This window comes from Tetrahymena thermophila, assembly GCF_000189635.1.
Source record: "Tetrahymena thermophila SB210 genomic scaffold scf_8255590, whole genome shotgun sequence".
NCBI classification, from domain to species: domain Eukaryota; phylum Ciliophora; class Oligohymenophorea; order Hymenostomatida; family Tetrahymenidae; genus Tetrahymena; species Tetrahymena thermophila.
In genome coordinates, this window is record NW_002476977.1 from 1 (window position 1) to 1113 (window position 1113).

Below are 1113 nucleotides of genomic sequence, written 5' to 3' on the forward strand. Positions count from 1 at the left end.
AAATAGTCATAAAATTAATGACTAGAGGCATTTAACAGTCTTTCATGATACCAACTTCGCGGACTACTTCATGCTTTTTAGCTCTTTATATTTTAAGAGCTGAGTACCTATTTTAAGCTTTGTTGAATACCCCGAGAACTAATCCAGTTGCGCCAACTGAAATGAATTCGAAGTTAGGATCAAATTTAGTCAATTTTTGCAAATCATTAAGAATGATTTAATATTCATAAGTTTCGAAGGGCTTTCTTTCCAATTATTCGTATTTTTTTATAAGCTTTTCTAAGTGTAAATCTTTCTAAAATAATAAATAACATTAATTTAAAATTTTATAAGCATTTATTTACATTATAAATCTAAGATAGCTGTAAGATTTCACTTTCATTTTTCTTCTTCTTCTGAACTATACTCATTTGAATTTGGTTAAATTATTCAGCTTTCTGCTTTAATTGAGACTTTAATTTTTAAGAAATTAATGAAATGAATATTAAAAATATGAATTTAAATAATTTTACCTTATTTAATAATGTAAAAACATCTACATTTAAGTATTATTAGTTCTAAACAATGAATTAAATTAGAAGCTCAACTGCAGGTTTACGTTGGTCCACTTCGTATTTAAGGCATTGCATGACTATCTTATAGATTTGGGATTATCTATCTATGTTGAAATTTTAGAAGATTTATCCATTTTTTGTTTCAAACTTTTGCTCAAGATTTGTTTTACTGATATCAAAAGTTGCTATGTTATCAAGTTCTAGCAAAACAATTCCGACAGAAAACAGATCAGACTAGTTTTAATTTAATAAATATTAGTAAATACAATGATTTTAATAACAAAAAATTATCAAAATAACTAAATCGGTTTCAAGCCAAAATAAATAAAGAAAATAGTTTAATTTTACCAGTTTTTTATACACATTTTAGTAAACTTCTGGAGCAGTATAAGCTTAAGATCCTTTCTAAAATTTTAAGTTAGAAATTTAATAAAATATTTCTTGAAAGTTTTATTACGAAAGTCGAAATAGAAAGTCTTGTTTCGTTATTCTTAAGAGCGGATGCAAAAGCCAGATCACCTTTTTGTTATAATTTAATATATAAATATTTTTTTTTTTA

At 24.7% G+C, this 1113-nt stretch overlaps 1 protein-coding gene across 1 annotated transcript; it reads right to left on the reverse strand. All coding sequences in view use genetic code 6, as the record gives it.

The window, feature by feature from the left end:
• Positions 1-68: 68 nt before the first annotated feature.
• On the reverse strand, positions 69-959 carry TTHERM_002653316 (kinase domain protein; the record flags this gene model as incomplete). Its single annotated transcript, XM_012795142.1, has 5 exons — positions 69-83; positions 131-295; positions 345-452; positions 513-788; positions 903-959. Coding segments are annotated over 5 exons (621 nt in total), but the record flags the coding sequence as incomplete, so codon positions are not given.
• Between the last annotated feature and the right edge of the window lie 154 nt (positions 960-1113).